Source organism: Heterodontus francisci, chromosome 6 (assembly GCF_036365525.1).
Source record: "Heterodontus francisci isolate sHetFra1 chromosome 6, sHetFra1.hap1, whole genome shotgun sequence".
Classification (NCBI taxonomy): Eukaryota; Metazoa; Chordata; class Chondrichthyes; order Heterodontiformes; family Heterodontidae; genus Heterodontus; species Heterodontus francisci.
In genome coordinates, this window is record NC_090376.1 from 46989557 (window position 1) to 47006681 (window position 17125).

Sequence of the window (17125 nt, forward strand, 5' to 3'; positions counted from 1 at the left end):
AGATGTGTCCCTTTTCACCATTATGGTTGATTCTGGTTGCTAACAATGAGCAATTTGACTGTGACCTTATTTGGAAAAACTGTTGTTAAATTATTTTTATGGTCCTAATGCAGTGTGACAATTTTTCTAAAGTGATTAGGTGATCTAATTAGCAGTAATGATTCACAACGAGATTCCCCAGAAAGTGCTTCATGATTAGTATACAATTTTTTTCTGGTTTCGGGTAGTTAAAATTCTCATGAAAAATGGAACTGCAACCAAATCAGTACAAAAAATGATAGTGATTATTGCTTCGAGGTTTTATCTGAATTTTACCCCCAGAGTGCTCATTATTGCATAGACAACCTTTTAGAAGAACATTGAGTCAGACAACAAGACAACCGTTTGTTAGAAAGGTGAATGTTTGTTTCTGAAGCATGCCCATTTTCACTTAGTTTACACACAGGAATTTGCTGTGATTATGACAGTTTCTTTTGTATAAGTATGTTACTGGAGCTGCTATTTTACAGTTACAAGAAGAAGCACTTTACAGATGGAAACTGCAATTATTAACCCATTTCTTCAAGTTTGAGCAGCCCAGAGTCTCTTGCCGTGAAGTCTCATCCTCCAAACCACGAGGATATAAGTTTAGCTTCCAGTTTTGACAGTTATTCTATTCAGTTGCCTTCAGCGATGGAATGAACGTTGCCATGAATGGAGCAGTTAGAGAAATGGATTCTTTGAAAAAGACTGATGGAACTAACACTGTCCTACACAAATAACCCTTCTTGAGTGAACTTGGGAATTGAACAACAGTGGCTCCACAGAAGATAATAGCTTCACCCATCATGTACTCATAGTTAAAAGACAAAGCGACATAGTAGAATGTAATAGAAAGAGGATGGGCTTAAGGTGAAGACTTCTTTTGTACTTATGCCAGATTATGCTCAAGAGGCATGAAACAGCTGCTTTCTCTACATTCTGAGGCCTACTAGTCAGAGCACAGTTCCCTTCCAGAATTTCCAGCTGAAATCACTTGAGACACAGATACTGGCTATTGCATGTTTACTCATCTGTGGGAATGCTGACAGCAGGCATTTGTAAATTCCCACAGTTGGCCAGCATTGGACATAGAACAGATGCAGGGATTATTGGACTGATTCTGCTAGGCTTTTAGTGCCTGTGGAAGTAGTTCATTCTACGGCATGGGCAGAACTTGCTGAAGTTCAGTTTAGTTAGGAGTCACAGACTTTGAAGATTTCATTGGAATAACGTTACATAAACTGGCCTCAAACTGGATATTCTCTGTCTCTGACCTTTTGTTCAGAAGTCAAATAAACAATTTAAATGGTGAGACATTGGAAAGTAGTAGCACTGGGTCTGTGAGGAGGGAGGTTGCTAAAGCCACCAAAAAACGTGTTATGCAAACAAGTATGATGTAAGACCCATGAATATAATGCATAAAAATATTAATTAATTCTCACATAATACTGTCTGTCAGAAAGAACTAACTTGCATTTATGTAATGCCTTTCATGACTTCAAGCCATCCTAAAGTGTTTCTTAGATAATGAACTACCTTTGATTGTCATCACTGTTGTAATACAGGGAAAGATAACAGACAATTTGTGCACAGCAAGGTCCCACAAACAGCAATGTTGTCCAGGACACCGGGAGAACTTCCCTACTTTTCTTCGAATAGTACCATAGGATTTTTTACAACCACTTAATATCGCGATAACAACGAAAATAACTGGCATTTGTATTGCACCTTTCATGTAGAAAAACATTCCAAGGTGCTTTGCAGAGGCATAATTGGACGAAAATAGATGCCCAGCCAGAGAAGGAAATATATTATCAAGGGTAACCAAAAGCTTGGACAAAGAGGTGGGTTCTAAGAAGGGTCTTAAAAGAGGAGAGGGAAGTCAAAATGTTGGAGTGGATTCTAGAGTGTGGGGCCTAGACACTTGATGACATGGCCACCAGTGCTGGGTGAAGGGAGGGGTTAGGCACAAGAAGCCAAACTTCTGGATTGTAGCTTGAAACCATGACCTTTTGACCCAGAGATAAAGTTATATAGGGTGCTTTATTATAAAACAGCCAGTCGTTAGAGTGCTGTGTAGGTAGTTTAACAAATTCAGGTGGGTGCTTAGTATTTTTTTTGGGCAAAGAAGTGATTGTGAACGACAGGAGACTACTAAATGGTATTTTTTAAGCGTTAACCTTGGTGTCACATTTGACTCTGAGATGAGCTTCCGATCGCATGTTCATGCCAGCACTAAGACTGCCTATTTCCACCTCTGTAACATGACCTGACTTCGCTCGTCTCAGCCCATCTGTCAAAACCCTCATTCATGTCTTTGTTACCTCTAGACTTGACTATTCAAACGCAATCCTGGCTGGTCTCCCACATTATACCCTCCATAGACTTGAGATCATACAAAACTCTGCTGCCCATGCCCCTCCTCTTGCCAAGTCCCATTCCCCTATAACTCCTGTGCTTGCAGACCTATATTGGTTCCCGGTTAAGCAAAGTCTTGATTTTAAAATTTTCATCCTGGTTTTCAAATCCCTCCTCCAGCCCCACAACCCTTCAAGATACCTGCAGTCCTCTAATTCTGGCTTCTTGTGCATTTCTGATTTTAATTGCTCCACAATTGGTGGCTGCACCTTCAGTTGCCTAGGCCCCAAGCTCTGGAATACCCTCCTTACACCTCTCCACCTCACCTTCCTCCTTTAAGATACTCCTTAAAACCTAGCTCTTTGACCAAGCTTTTGGTCATCTAACTTAATATCTCCTTTTGTAGCTTGGTGTCATACTTTGTTTTATAATGCTTCTGTGAAATGCCTTGGGAGGTTTTATTATGTTGAAGACGCTATATGAGTATAAGTTGTTGTTGTTGGATCTAGCCAAATAGATCGCAATGGATTTTCCTAGTCTGTATATTTCTATATAGTTGTGTATTATTTGTATCCTGGTACAGCTTCAGTTTCTTAGCGCTGATTGGAAGTAAGCATCCTTTGTAACCAACGGGAGAGCAATAAAATGTTATCTTACGTTTAGCGGTTTAAAAAAAAATTGAGATTTTAATAGCATCAAAATCATGCTGATGTAGGGAAAAAGGAAAAGTAAGAGGCAGAATATGATAGCTGCAAGATGTTAAGGTATAATAAGGTTAATAAATATTACTTGAGAAAGTTCAAAGATGGATCCAAGAGTGATGCACAAAAGGGGAAAGGATCCAACACCACTTCTGGCAGAAAATCCAAGAAGGGGTGAGGAGCCACTGTACACCCAGTGGAAAATCTGCCCTAGCAAATGTCCACATAAGCATAAGTTCTCGCAAAATGTGTGATCATGATCCTGCCTGCTAGAGTGTCCTTGTTTTGTTTCTAGGATATATGCTATATTCCTTTGTAAGGATCAAAAATGTTTAAGTATTCCTGCAACCAATCTCAGTATTTGTTTACCCAGCCACCTTGTTGGCAGCCAGTTAGCCTCACTCTAATTATGTCAGTTGTAGAAAATAGAAGCAAGTCTGTTGATACTGGATAAAAGTTGCCCAGGTAGTTTGTGGCAGTATTTTTTTTACAAACATTTAAGTACGACACTTTATACAGCAGCAATGGGTTATATAATGAGTAATTACGCCAGAAAGAGACTGCTATTTTGCAAAATTATTTCTTGACCATTGCCAGCAGAGCTCTATGCCCAGATTTCCTATGGCTGCTATCACCCTCCTCAAGTCAAATTTAACTTAATGTAAAGATAAATATATCAAACTACAAAGCATAACCAGTGGACCACAAAGGAACCTGCTCAAATGTGGGAAGATTGTTCAAAAGCAATTACCTCAGAACTGTCAACACCACTAGTCTCTGAAAGTGATGAACTCCACAAGACCCTTTCCCCACCCCAACTGCCAGTGTACCATTCCTTTATGATAGACAATTGTGATGACATTATCCCTATAAAAGATAGTCTTATCAGCCATTTCATTTTACTTTATTCATAGCAATGATTTGAACAATTTAAGAACTGGCATTAGTTCCATCATTGTGTAAATATGTAACCACACAATGTGATCCCACAGCTACACACACATAGGGCTGGAAGGGGATCCCAATGTCTTCCCGCTGCCACGGCATTGTACAAGCAACGGGAACCTCAGCAGTATGACAGCCCACTGAGTGGCTAATTGTAGCAATTGTTAAGGCCACCTCCCACCCCCAGCGAGTTTCCCGGGGGTCGGGGGGGGCTACTTTATGGGGCCTGCCTGCCTGGCCCCAGCTCCCTAAAACAAATTTACCTGATCGTCGAGGGCGCCTTGCCATAGAGGTGCCCTTTCCTTCATCTTGCAGCCTCAGCAGTAGCCACCTCTAACAGTGGCATTGCCGAGCTGCCAACTCTCTGGACCGGCAGCTCTGGGTGGTGGGCCACTGACCTCAATTGGCCACCACTGGTAAAATGCTGCCCCAGGGTTCCGTCGGCATGGGTCAGCTCCCGCTTTCGGTCCCGGTGGTGGGACTTCTTCCATAATTGAAAAATGTAGCCCATATTTTCTAGCAGTTGTCACTGCATACTGACCAGAGGAATAACGCTAGCTGATTTTTTTTTAAAGCTTAGGAATGCTTTCGCTACATGCAGCATTCCTACTACTGCTTTGCCTCAAACCAGTTATTTAATTGGGAATTAAACCTGGGTTGACTGTTCCTGTACCAACTGAGCCGCTGTGAGAGCATAATCCTACCTATGAAGCTAGAGGATGGGGTGCTGGATAATATGAAGATACAGCACCAGTCACTTGCCATGAGATTTTGACGACAAATTAGTTTGCTTTCATAGCATTACACAGGTCTTTAGATTGAGTATTTTAGTTCTTGTTCTGGTTCCTTTACCAGCACTGATGAGGCATTATCAAGGAATAATGACCCAGACATGGCTGTTTTTTGCATTTGACTATTCCTTGATAAAGCTTCTCAGTGGCAAGAAAAGCCTCTGATTGAAGGTTGCATGCATCATTTACTCTGTGTTACAGAATAATGCTGAGTATATCCATTTATTCTAGTTACAATTGCTGGAAATGTATTTAGTGAGAAGAGGGTATTATTAATATACAGCAACGATTCATAACATATCATTTAGTCCCTCAGGAAATAAAGTAGAGATGACATCTTACGTCTTGAATGTTGCAGGAAATACATTTCTCCATTTAATTGGTGGGAGAACTTTTCAGCATCTGAGAATACATTTATAATCATGAACTGCAGATTTGTAAAAAAAAATTATTATAATAGGTTCCCTATGGTATCCTAGGCATTATTTTACTTCCTGGTGCTGTAGAGTTCTCTGTAACAGATTTAGTTAACAGGTTAATTTAGTTCCCAATCCAGATAGGTCAGTCACACCTACAGGTTACATGAAGAATGCATTTAGAGCTTAATATCATATAGTTTCATAAGCTGTTTGCTTTTTCGCCCGGGAGTATATCCAGTCATATATTTTTCAGAGGACTACGACCTATCTCTTTGGAATTGAAGAAGAAAGCAAGTCTACATTATGCATGGTGTTATGCTTAGGTCCATGGACTCAAAGTCCCAGGTCCAATCAAGGTTTGTGCTGAATTAGCCATCCTCAGTTAGGGCAGTGTTACAGCCACGTGGTGAAGGGTATGGGCGGTTGCCACTGTTCAACACTCACCAAGTGTTTTTGTTATCGGGGTTTTAACCCCTTTGTGTTTTATTTGTCAAATAAACAGACAGCAACAGGTTTTCTTGTAGGTTTAAAACAGAAGATTAATTATTTATTGAGCAATAAGTCCACTTTTCACAACTGCTCCCACCCGCGCATTCACTCAGACACATACACACAAGAAGAGACAGAGAGGAAAAGGGGTCAGTGGTTTGAAGTGAGGTAGGGTTTCAGGGTTCACAGTAAACCTGTTGAATTTTCTTGGAGGTCAAGTTCTCTTTAGTTGCAGGCCTGAGGTGTTTGTAGATTTCTCTGTTAGTTGAAAGTTCTGTTTGAAGACAGAGGATCACTTCCAGTTCTCTGCTGCACAGGTTGATATGTAGAATTCACAGCAGGGTGCCTTCCTTTTTGGCTTTTATTAATTCATTGCTGGGATGTGGGCATCGCTGGCCAGGCCAGCGTCTATTGCCCATCCCTAATTGCCCTTGAGAAGGTGGTGGTGAGCTGCCTTCTTGAACCACTGCATTCCATGTGGGGTAGATACACCTACAGTGCTGTTAGGAAGGGAGTTTGAGGATTTTGACTCAGCGACAGTGAAGGAACAGCGATATAGTTCCAAGTCAGCATGGTGTGTGACTTGGAGGGGAACTTGCAGGTACTGGTCTTCACATGCATCTGCTGCCCTTGTCCTTCTAGTTGGTAGAAATCGCAGGTTTGGAAGGTGCTGTCTAAGGAGCCTTGGTGTGTTGCTGCAGTGTGTCTTGTAGATGGTGCACACTGCTGCATATGTGCGTCACTGGTGGAAGGAGTGAATGTTTGTAGATGGGGTGCCAATCAACCGAGCTGCTTTGTCCTGGATAGTGTTGAGCTTCTTGAGTGTTGTTGGTGTTGCACCCATCCAGGCAAGTGGAGAATATTCCATCACACTCCTGACTTGTGCCTTGTAGATGGTGGACAGGCTTTGGGGAGTCAGGAGGTGAGTTACTCGCCTCAGGGTTCCTAGCCTCTGACCTGCTCTTGTAGCCACGGTATTTATATGGCTACTCCAGTTCAGTTTCTGGTCAATGGCAACCCCCTAGGATGTTGATAGTGGGGGATTCAGCGATGGTAATGCTGTTGAATGTCAAGGGGAGATGGTTAGATTCTCTCTTGTTGGAGATGGTCATTGCCTGGCACTTGTGTGGCGCAAATGTTACTTGCCACTTATCAGCCCAAGCCTGGATATTGTCCAGGTCTTGCTGCATTTCTACACTGACTGCTTCAGTATCTGAGGAGTCACGAATGGTGCTGAACATTGTGCAATCATCAGCGAACATCCCCACTTCTGACCTTATGATTGAAGGATGGTCATTGATGAAGCAGCTGAAGATGGTTGGGCCCAGGACACTACCCTGAGGAACTCCTGCAGTGATGTCCTGAAGCTCAGATGATTGACCTCCAACAACCATAACCATCTTCCTTTGCGCTAGGTATGACTCCAGCCAGCGGACGGTTTTCCCCCTGATTCCCATTGACCTCAGTTTTGCTAGGGCTCCTTGATGCCATACTCGGTCAAATGCTGCCTTGATGTCAAGGGCAGTCACACTCACCTCACCTCTTGAGTTCAGCTCTTTTATCCATGTTTGAACCAAGGCTGTAATGAAGGCTGGAACTGAGTGGCCCTGGTGGAACCCAAACTGAGTGTTAGTGTGCAGGCTATTGCTAAGCAAGTGCTGCTTGATAGCACTGTCGACGACACCTTCCATTACTTTGCTGATTGCTGATGATTGAGAGTAGACTGATGGCGGTAATTGGCCGGTTTGGACTTGTCCTGCTTTTGTGTACAGGACATACTTGGGCAATTTTCCACATTTCGGGGTAGATGCCATCATTGTAGCTGTGCTGGAACAGCTTGGCTAATGGCACGGCAAGTTCTGGAGCACAGGTCTTCAGTACTATTGCCGGAATGTTATCAGGGCCCATAGCCTTTGCAGTATCCAGTGCCTTCAGTCGTTTCTTGATATCACGTGGAATAAATTGAATTGGCTGAAGTCTGGCATCAGTGATGCTGGGGACTTCAGGAGGAAGCTGAGACGGATCATCAACTGCACTTCTGGCTGAAGATTGTTGCAAGTGCTTCAGCTTATCTTTTGCACTGATGTGCTGGGCTCCCCCATCATTGAGGATGGGGATATTTGTGGAGCCACCTCCTCCAGTCGGTTGTTTAATTGTCCACCACCATTCACAACTGGATGTGGCAGGACTGCACAGCTTAGATCTGAGCTGTTGGTTATGGGATCACTTAGTTCTGTCTATTGCATGCTGCTTACACTGTTTGGCATGTAATTTGTCCTGGGTTATAGCTTCACCAGGTTGACATCTCATTTTGAGGTATGCCTGGTGCTGCTCCTGGCATGCCCTCCTGCACTCTTCATTAAACCAGTGTTGGTCCCCCGGCTTGATGGTGATGTGGGGGATATGCCGGGCCATGAGGTTACAGATTGTAGTTGCATACAATTCTGCTGTTGCTGATGGCCCACAGTGCTTCATGGATGCCCAGTTTTGCATTGCTAGATCTGTTCGAAATCTATCCCATTTAGCACGATGGTAGTTGCACACAACACAGTGGGGTGTATCCTCAATGTGAAGACAGGACTTTGTCTCCACAAGGACTATGAGGTGGTCATTTCTACCAGTACTGTCATGAACAGATGCATCTGCAGCAGACAGATTTGTGAGGTTGAGGTCAAGTATATTTCTCCCCCTTGTTGGTTCCCTCACCACCTGCCGCAGACCCGTCTAGCAGCAATGACCTTTAGAACTCAGCCAGTTTGGTCAGTAGTGGTGCTACTGAGCCACTCTTGGTGATGAACATTGAAGTCCCCCATCCAGACTACATTCTGTGCCCTTGCCACCCTCTGTGCTTCCTCCAAGTGGTGTTCAACCTGGAGGAGTACTGACTCATCAGCTGAAGGGGGGAGTGGGGGTGGTACGTGGTAATCAGCAGAAGGTTTCCTTGCCCATGTTTGATCTGATGTCATGAGACTTCATGGGGTCTGGAGTTGATATTGAGGATCCCAGGGCAACTCCCTTCCGACTATATACCACTGTACCGCCACCTCTGCTGGGTCTGTCCTGCCACTGGATTTTCTCTCAGCTATACAAGTTTTGGTAATGATTTTTCCTGGGTCTCTCTTTCTCTCTGTCTCCCTCTTCAGAGACCTACCTTGAAAGAAAAACATTTCTCACATCTTACCTCATTTGGGAGACACAGATTTTCCTCCCTGTGGTGACCAACAATGGCCCAAGATGTGGCTATTTCACAACTTCTTTGTTTCAGAAGAACCCATTCAATTCAAAAATATCTCTTGATGGGTTCAGAACTGGTGTAATTGACACCTCTTAGCTTTGAATGTATTTTTGTCCTTGCCATACAGTTTGAATATACAAAGGCAAGGTCATTGGACCTTCGGTGGCCATTTTTAAGCACATTGCCCACTATTTTTTTTAAAGTCCATTTTTATAACTCTTCAGGTTAAGTTCTTGCAGTTTCAATCACTGCACTTTACATGAGCATCACAGCGGCATTGCAAACACTAAAGTTGGCTCCAACATCCCTGAACTAAGGAGGAATAACGTCCATCAGGGTCCACGATGTCAATCCAACAATCCATACTGGAAATATATTTTTTGCATCAGAATGAAGACAGAATTTAGTTTGATTGCTGCAATCCCCTTAGTTAAGGTAGCCTGTTACTCTGGAATCATGGGTAGAGAATGGCCATTTTGGAGCACTAAAGGACTACTAGTGCCTGAGGAACTGTACCAGCTTGAGTTGCCATTTTCAAGTGAAGAGAGGTGTCATGCAATGGAAATTTATTGATTATTTTTCTGCAGAAAGGATTTGGAAAACATTTGCTTTTAAGTGTTGAGGTTTCAAGGCACAGTATATTCACACAAGTTAGGGTGCTCATCATGAATTGACTGAAAACAGGCCTACCATTTGGGTTGCGAACGGGATGGGGGTGGCAACAAAAACATAGACATGGACACACACACGCACCCACTAACACAGTCAGGTCCAACAAAAGCTGCAAAGTCAGTTTCTTTAAAAAAGAACAGAAAGCTACAAAGGTAAAGTTTGAGCAGACTTTGAAGTAAATGTGCATGTTTGTTAGGAATTATTTTGTTTTGTCAAGTAAGATAACACACTGATGTGGGGAAGTATGGTATTCATTATTTTACATTATTACATAAAGACAAGTGGCACTGATCAAGTCTGATCATAACTGTTATGTATGTTCATTTGCTATGAAATAAAACTGTTTAATGATTCCTGAGATGCTAAACTGAGGCCCCACCTACCCTCTCAGGGGGCATGAAAGATCTCATGGCACTATTCAAACAAGAGCATGGGAGTACTTCTGGTGTTCTGGACAACACTTATCCCTCAATGAACACCACTAAAACAGATTATCTGGTCATTTATTGCATTACTATTTATGGGATCTTGCTGTCTGCGAATTGGCTTCTACACAGGGCGGCGCAGTGGTTAGCACTGCAGCCTCACAGCTCCAGTGACCCAGGTTCAATTCCGGGTACTACCTGTGTGGAGTTTGCAAGTTCTCCCTGTGTCTGCGTGGGTTTCCTCCGGGTGCACCGGTTTCCTCCCACATGCCAAAGACTTGCAGGTTGATAGGTAAATTGGCCATGAGCAATTGCCCCTAGTATAGGTAGTTGGTAGGGAAAAATATAGGGACAGGTGGGGATGTGGTCGGAATATGAAATTAGTGTAGGATTAGTATAAATGGGTGGTTGATGGTCGGCACAGACTCGGTGGGCCAAAGGGCCTGTTTCAGTGCTGTATCTCTAAACTAAACTAAACTAATGTTTCCTTGCACTATAACAATAACTACACTTCAGAAGTACTTAATTGGCTGTGAAGGACTTTAGGGCACCCTGAGGTCATGAAAAGTGCTATATAAATGCAAGTTGTTTCTTTCTATCTATCTTTCATTCACCTAGTAAGTGTTTCCTCAATCGGCCCTCACGAAAAGGATTGAAGCACACATGCAAAAGACATGAATATCCAGTACAAATCACAAGGGGGGGTTCCTATTGTCACACCCCTGGATTACGCTATCATTATTACAATATACTGTTATATATTGGGCAGTACAGGCATACCACTAAGAGTAAGACCCTAAGACTGCTTTACAGGATTGACCAGCACTGCTGAACAGAATGAGAATATCCAAAGCAAACCCTAAACACCTAATATGGAGAGAAAATTGGAAGATGGAAAAAAGTAACTCTATTAAAGTTGGTGTTTAAGTTATATCATCAAGCCTATCTTGAGACCTTAATTTATACAGACTTTTGCAAGGAGAACTCCTAAAACTAGACCAAAGCATGTTAACTGACTTACCAATCATTTTTTGGTGAACAAAACACTTCTAACGTATTTTAGAAATCTATAGTAAATGACACCCACAACTCTATCTTCACCAATATAGAGAAGAACTTACATGTAGATGCATCAATATTTTTTGAATGAAACTACAACTTATATTAATATAACGCCTGTAACATAGTAAAACATTCCAAGGCACTTCACAAAAGCATTATCAAGCAAAATTTGACACCAAGCGACATGAGACATTGGTCAAAGAGGGATATTTGAGGAGTGTCTTAAAGGAGGAAAGTGAGGTAGAGAGGCTGAGAGGTTTAGTGAGGGAATTCCAGAACTTTAGGGCCTTAAGCAGCCTAAGGCAGAACTACCAGTGGAGGAGCGATTAAAATCGGGGATGCTCAAGAGGCCAGAATTGAAAGAGTGCAGACATCTGGGAGGGTTGTGGAGCTGGAGGAGGTTACAGAGATAGGGAGCGGCAAGACCATGGAGGAATTTGAAAGTGAGGATGACAATCTTAAAATCAAGCTGTTGATGAACTGGGAGACAATGTAGGTCAGTGAGCACAGTGATGATGGGTGAAAGAGACTCCGCCCACATTTCCTTTGCCTGTCTAATCCCTACTTCCTTCTGTGTCTACCCCTAAACCAAAATCTATCCTCCAATTCACTTACAGATGTACTTTCAAATTCCCAATTGTCCTGCCTTTAGCCATCAATTCACCACAACATTTCTGCAGCTACTGATTTGCTCAACCACCCCCTCACTTACACCTTTGGTGCCATAATCTCCACTAAAGCCATTACTCTATCTCACCCTGGTCTTGCCCCCAGTACAGCCCTCATCCCTGCTCTCTTAAGTCCAAGGGACACAGACTTAAAAGGATATAGCAGGCAACTGGTTTAGCCATTAACAGCCAGATCATGCTGGACCACATAAAGCATTATCGGGTCCTGCTCTCATCTCACTATTCCAGGATCATCCTGGAATGCAAAGCTAATACCCCCAGTCCCCCACACTCCTGGCTTCTTTTCTGTACTGCAAACAATCTTCTTAAACCACACTCTCTTGTCTCCTTCACCTTCACCTCCAGCAATAAGTACAAGGAGCGCATAGGCATCTTTATCACTATGATTGAGACCATCTGATCAGCTGCCTCAGTCACTTCCCTTCCTTCCACTCGCGCACTGGGCCAAACATCCTCCAAAGTTTCCTCCCTGCCCTAGCTCTGAACTCGTATCTTTCTCTAGTATCTCCTCTCATGTCCTCTCTCTGAGTTTATCTTGTCCCTAAAATCCACCTCCTGCTCCATCCTATTTCCACCCGACTGCTGACCACTCAACTTCCCTTCCTGGTCTCCATGTCAGCTGTTATTGTTAACATTTCTCTCAAGTACTGTCCCTCTCTTCTTCAAAACTGCAATCATCACACCTCTCCTCAAAAAAAGTCAACCCTCAATCCCACAGTCTTATAAACTGCCATCTCATCTCCAACCTGCCTTTCCTTTCCAAAGTCTTTGAACATGTTGCCTCCTCCCAAATCCATGCCCATATTTCCCAGATCTCCATGTTTGAATCTCTCCAAACAGGTTTCCGCCCCACCACAGTACCAAAACAGCTCTCAAAGTCACAAATGACATCCTATGTGACTGTGACTAGGTTAACTATCTTTGCTTGTTTTTCTCAATCTTTCTGCAGCTTTTGACTTGGTTGACCACACAATCCTCCTTCACCTCCATCATCGTCCAGCTGGGTGCACAATACTTGCCTGGTTCCATTCTTATCTATTTAGTTGTAGCTAGAGTATCACTTGCAATGGTTTCTCTTCTCGCTCCCACACCATTACCTCTGGTGTTTCCCAAGTATCTATCCTTGGCCCCCTCCTATTTCTCACCTACATACTGACCTTCATCATCCGAAAACAGTTAGTTTTCACATGTATGCTGACAACGCCCAATTCAACCTCACCACCACCTCTTTCAATTCCTCCACTGTCACTAAGTTACCAGACTACTGTCCAACATCCAGTACTGGATGAGCAGAAATTTCCTCCAATTAAATATTGGGATGACCGAAACCATTGTCTTTGGTCTCCACTACAAACTCCAATCCCTGGCTACTGATTCTATCCCTCTCCCTGGCTGCCAGTTAAGCAACTCCTCGATTTTAAAATTCTCATCTTTGTTTTCAAATTCTTCCATGTCCTCACCCTCCCTATGTAATTTCCACCAGCCCCACATCCCTCCCAGATATCTCTGCTCATCTAATTCTGGCCGCTTGAGCATCCCCGATTTTAATTGCTCCACCATTGGCGACTGTGCCTTCAGCTGCCTAGACACTAAGCTCTAGAATTTCTTCCCTAAACCCCTCTAACTATATACCTCTCTTTCCTCCTTTAAGACACTCCTTAAAACCTACCTCTTTGATCAAGCTTTTGGCCATCTGCTCTGCTAACACCTTATGTGGTTCAGTGTCAGATTTAGCATATGAGGCACCTTGGGATGTTTTATCATGTTAAAGATGCAATATGAGTACAAGTTCCTGTTGTTTAAGTGTTACAAGTTTTATCGCTTACGGGCCAGAGAGGAGAATAATTCAAACTTAAAAATGCTGTGTGATTGGTTTTGTTTGTATATGACTTAAGGTTCTTATTTAAATTTGACTGGTAGGATATTCATGGTCCTGGGAACACATTTCTGGGATATGAAAAGAGTGATTTTGTTCAAATAATACTGTTTCTGAAGAGCCAGTTTGAATACATCAAGTTGAAACTCCTAAAAGAGAAAACAATTGATATGAATGTCAAAAAACATTGTAGATTGATTAGGTTCCCAAATTGATAAATTCTAGCAAAATGATCTATGATTTTTAAAAGATTATTTACGAAGAGTAAGCACTGTTATTAAAATTACCATCTTTTCATTATTGTATCCACTTAGATGGAAGGATGTCTAATAAATATGTATGTAGTAACTATGTTAAATGACTTAGTTTTTTTTTAGTTTTAGAGATACAGCACTGAAACAGGCCCTTCGGCCCACCGAGTCTGTGCCGACCATTAACCACCCATTTATACTAATCCTACACTAATCCCATATTCCTACCACATCCTCACCTGTCCCTATATTTCCCTACCACCTACCTATACTAGGGGCAATTGCTACTGGCCAATTTACCTATCAACCTGCAAGTCTTTGGCATGTGGGAGGAAACCGGAGCACCCGGAGGAAACCCACGCAGACACAGGGAGAACTTGCAAACTCCACTCAGGCAGTACCCAGAATTGAACCCGGGTCGCTGGAGCTGTGAGGCTGCGGTGCTAACCACTGTGCCGCCCCATGTGCTAATGTGCTTCTTCATCTTCTGTTTAGTTAATTTGCTAATATTTTTTTATCTGAAAAGAAAGTCTGACGTGATGTGATGCTGATTTCAAAGACTGGCACAAGATACTTTGGAGGCCTAAGACAAGCCTAGTTAGCTAAAGGAAATTACTAGATAGGATTAGCTGTTTTCTTCAGGTAGTGAAAGCTTACTTAGATCTCAAGACAAGGAAACATTCTTGAAATTAAGCGGAGTTTGGGTTCACCCATTAAAGTGATGTAAGACACAAAAGCTGAAATAATAAGATAAGGTTAGAAAAGATCAAGAAAATAACAATCGTGCTACATGACACTGAATATTTATCCATCAAGAATTGTGCATTTTATCAGATTGGACCTTCCACCCCCATCCTGAGAATATGTTCCCTTAATATGTTCTCTTGATCTGGGCCAGTTTTATGTATTTTATATATTTGCAGCTAGACATAACAATGACTGTTGATTTCCTTTTCCTCAATGAATGTCCACGTATGCTCTTTTAGCAGAGGTCACTGGACAGCAATGATTTATGGGGATGCCTACTGACTTTTTTAAGCGAATCAGACCACTATCACTGCAGTCTCAGCTTTAATCAGCTAATTTAGCATACACCAGTGATTGAACCTGGACTCTTCCTCATCTATATAGCTAGGCAGTGCACTTACCACTTGTGTCTGAAACAAAAAAATACTTTTGTTATCGTAGGGAGTTGCATAATTTCAAACTGCAGCTTAATAACATCTGCTGCTTCTGAGACTATTGCATAGTTAACAATGACTTTTCAGTGAAATGTTCAAAACTGGATGTTCCCAGATCTTAACCTGCTTGAACTCTACAACATGATAACAATCTCAAATAAAGGACAAGGCTTTGATGAGTCAGTGTAAAATGTGCCACTTATGGCTTTATTGTGAGTTAGTTCATATATTTTCATGGGCCTTAGTCTCCAGGTTTGGGTATGGTAGAGCATTAAACATATCTGTCACTGTTATCACCTTAAAACTGACAGATAAGCTATTAAGATACCTGCTCGTCAGTATGGTGTGAAATAGTTAAAGCTGCTTTGTGACTAAATTAGGATAAGTGACCTTTCCACCCAGTTTAGACTGTGTGAAAGGATGGAGTCCTTTTCAGTGAGATGCAGAGTAGTCAGCAGACCTGCTGCACACACATCAACCCGCACCTTCTGTAATCTGTTCCATTAACTCCCACCCAGCACCCCCTCTCCCCCCACACACACTCACTACTCTTGTGACGGATGATGAATATTTCATATTTTATTCTCTCTTTTGTAGGCTGGGATGATCATGAAATGTGCGACATTCTGGCTTGGACTAATCATGGTGCCCATTGCGTGCCTGATAAAAGATGTGGTTTGGAGAGCGTAAGTATTACTGAACTGCAACAGCAACAACTTGCAATTATATAGCTCCTTTAAGATAGTAAAATGTCCCAAAACACCTCACCAGAGCATTATCAAACAAAATGTGATACCAGTCGCAGGAGATATTGGGACAGGTGGCCAAATGTTTGGTCAAAAAGGTAGGTTTTAAGGAGTCTCTTAAAGAAGCATAGAGAGGTGGAGAGATTTAGGGAGGAAATTCCAGGGTTTAGGGCCATCTTTAACAGAGAATCCTAGTTAAAAGACGATAAGCCCCTGGTGGTGTGGTCACAATAGGGAGGAAGGGATCTAGCTAGGGTAGTTTTGGGAGCCAGATGCAAAGAAGGCTCAAGGCTTTCTTGTGAGACCCAGAGGAACACATTTGCCCCCTGTGGCCAACAAGGGAACCTGAAAAATAAATTGGAAGCTCTTCCAGCCCAGGATCCAACTTCCGGCAGGCTTTGCCTGACGAGAAAGCAGACACATCCCTCATCCCCTTCACACCTCAGCTTGAAATTGCAGATCGCATCCTGATCTCCTCATAGGGTCTGATCTGCATATTTAAAACAGAAGCTCACTTCCTCCTTGTGCGTCCTGCTGAAAAGAGCAGGTTAATATAGGATCACAGTGGGAAGGAAGGGGGATCTGTGGTGGTAACTGACTCCCGTTATTTTAAATGGCTGCTTGCCTGGTTTCTGCAAGGCAAGAGCACTAAAATCAGGCCCAGTGTAAGAACAGCACTTGGATATTCAGTATAAGCAGGTTGAAGTTTCATGATAATAGGTATGTTATTTCAATCATGGTAGGTGATTTGGGAATTTGTTTCACTATACCTAACTTCAGTAATTATATTTCACTTTGTACAATTCATAAAGAATGTGCTTCTATACACAATTCACTGGCAAACTATTCTGAATGAGCTCAACATGTTTTCTCTCAGCTTTTAATATTTCATTCGTTTTCTGCCTGTTAGTTTTGTGAAATATTAAACTCTAAAAAAAAATCATTATGTGCTCACCCAGAGGCTGGCATTCTTACCGTAAAACTTTGCTGGAGGAGGTTCAGGAACTAGAAGCCCGATCTCAAGATCCATCAAAGGCAGTACTGCGTAGTACAAAGAGGTAGGACAAGTATGACAACCCTGAAACAGACGCTCTGTTTGAATAAGTAGGCCTGTATGAAAGGTTTATTCGAAGGAAGAAAGCAGGATTTGTGCTTAAGCTCTCCTGTCATGACACAGGGACATCTATTCATAGAATCATAGAACGTTTAAGGCACAGAAAGGGGCCACTTGTGTCTGTGCCGGCCAAAAAACGATCCACCTATT

The 17125-nt window shown here is 42.5% G+C and overlaps 1 protein-coding gene across 1 annotated transcript in view; it reads left to right on the forward strand.

Annotated features, from left to right (window-relative positions):
• atp8a2 (ATPase phospholipid transporting 8A2) overlaps positions 1 to 17125 on the forward strand; it is a 709260-nt gene that overhangs the window by 661178 nt on the left and 30957 nt on the right. The window contains exons 34-35 of the mRNA XM_068032841.1: positions 15713 to 15801; positions 16821 to 16919. Of these exons, the coding sequence (XP_067888942.1) occupies positions 15713 to 15801; positions 16821 to 16919 (188 nt within the window). The remainder of the gene's footprint in view (positions 1 to 15712; positions 15802 to 16820; positions 16920 to 17125) is intronic.